At 38.7% G+C, this 1,428-nt stretch overlaps 1 protein-coding gene across 1 annotated transcript; it reads right to left on the reverse strand.

The window, feature by feature from the left end:
- Positions 1 to 364: 364 nt before the first annotated feature.
- Positions 365 to 904, reverse strand: LOC109183022 (mucin-1-like). Its single transcript, XM_019333238.1, has one exon. It carries the CDS (start codon positions 902 to 904, stop codon positions 365 to 367), a length of 540 nt encoding a protein of 179 aa, XP_019188783.1.
- Positions 905 to 1,428: the final 524 nt, after the last annotated feature.

Below are 1,428 nucleotides of genomic sequence, written 5' to 3' on the forward strand. Positions count from 1 at the left end.
TTTTAACCAATTAAGTCCTTCAACTTTAAAAATCTTAACCAATTAAGTCCCTCAACAATTGACTAACAGTCAAACAAACGGAGGACCAAATTGGTTAAGATTTTTAAAATTGAGGGACTTAATTGGTCAAAAAAAAGTAATCAAGGATCAAATTGGTAATTTCATTATAGATATAGTTTGATCCTTTTTGTACTGTTTTTTTTTTTTCAGGAGAATTTTTACTATAGTATTTTAATCAAGCTAATGTATGCGCGTAAATCTTATTATTATTATTATTTTTTCTTTCTAGTCGCACGTACAAAAACTACAACTATTGGGATGTTCTTAGGTGTCTAACACAAACAGAACATATTTCCTCCTTGTGTCAAGCCATCAACATGAGGAATAGATTGGATGACACTATTGCTGCAACAATAATACGTGCACTAACCCTCAAACTTTCAACACTGGAGTCCTCTTCATCTCCAGTTGGGGCAGGTGATGCGGCAGGCGTGATAATATTTGGTGGCAGTGATGGCGACAACATCTTCCTTGGGCTAGGCGCTGCCCCGGGTGTGATTGGGCCAGCAGGTTGAGGAGGATTAGTGCTTGGGCTAGTAGGGGCGGCACCGTTCGGGCTAGTAGGGACGGCGCCGTTCGGGCTGGCAGGTGGGGTGCTGGTTGGGCTAGCAGACGGGGCATTGGTCGGGGTCGGGTTAGCAGACGGGGCATTGGTCGGGGTCGGGTTAGCAGACGGGGCATTGGTCGGGCTAGAAGGAGATGGAACTGGAGAAGCTGCAAGAACTGAATTTGTATTTGCAGAGTTGTGATTGACTAAAGGAAGAGTGACTGTAGTGGTGATGTTCATGGCTGCACCACTACTGAACAGAAGGGTGATGGAGAAGAATATGATCTTGGAATCCATTTTGAGGGGTTTATTTTGCTTTTATTTTATTGTTTTTTGTTTTTTTTTTCTTGTTTTTGCTTTTGGTGTGTGTGGTTTGAAGTTCTTGAAGAGGGTGGAGGTTTTTATATTGAATTGAGAAGTGAGAAGAGACTTATTTACAGAGAATCTGTTTGGGGAGAATGGTGAGGAAAATTTGGTGGAAGATTTGTGGTGTTTGCAGTGCCATTTGCCACTGTTACAACAAACTTACCAGGTTTTGTCTCCTTTTATATAGCCTTATCATCTAAACCAATCACATTGTTGTTTCCTGTCAAAATAAATTTAACCAAACCCATTTAACTTAGTCTCAATTTGAACTTAAATCTTTTAGATTAAATCAAACCAAATTATACATGTTAAATGAATCATGTCACACAAACTTAGTTAACCGAACTCAAAAATACCAAATTTGGCTTGAGTTGGCCATTGCGGAGTATATATTTTAAGCTTATTATTGAAAAAAAAAAAAAAAAAAAAAAAACCCTTAAAACAATTATACATTG

The sequence above is a fragment of the Ipomoea nil genome, unplaced genomic scaffold (genome assembly GCF_001879475.1).
Source record: "Ipomoea nil cultivar Tokyo-kokei standard unplaced genomic scaffold, Asagao_1.1 scaffold1096, whole genome shotgun sequence".
NCBI lineage: Eukaryota > Viridiplantae > Streptophyta > Magnoliopsida > Solanales > Convolvulaceae > Ipomoea > Ipomoea nil.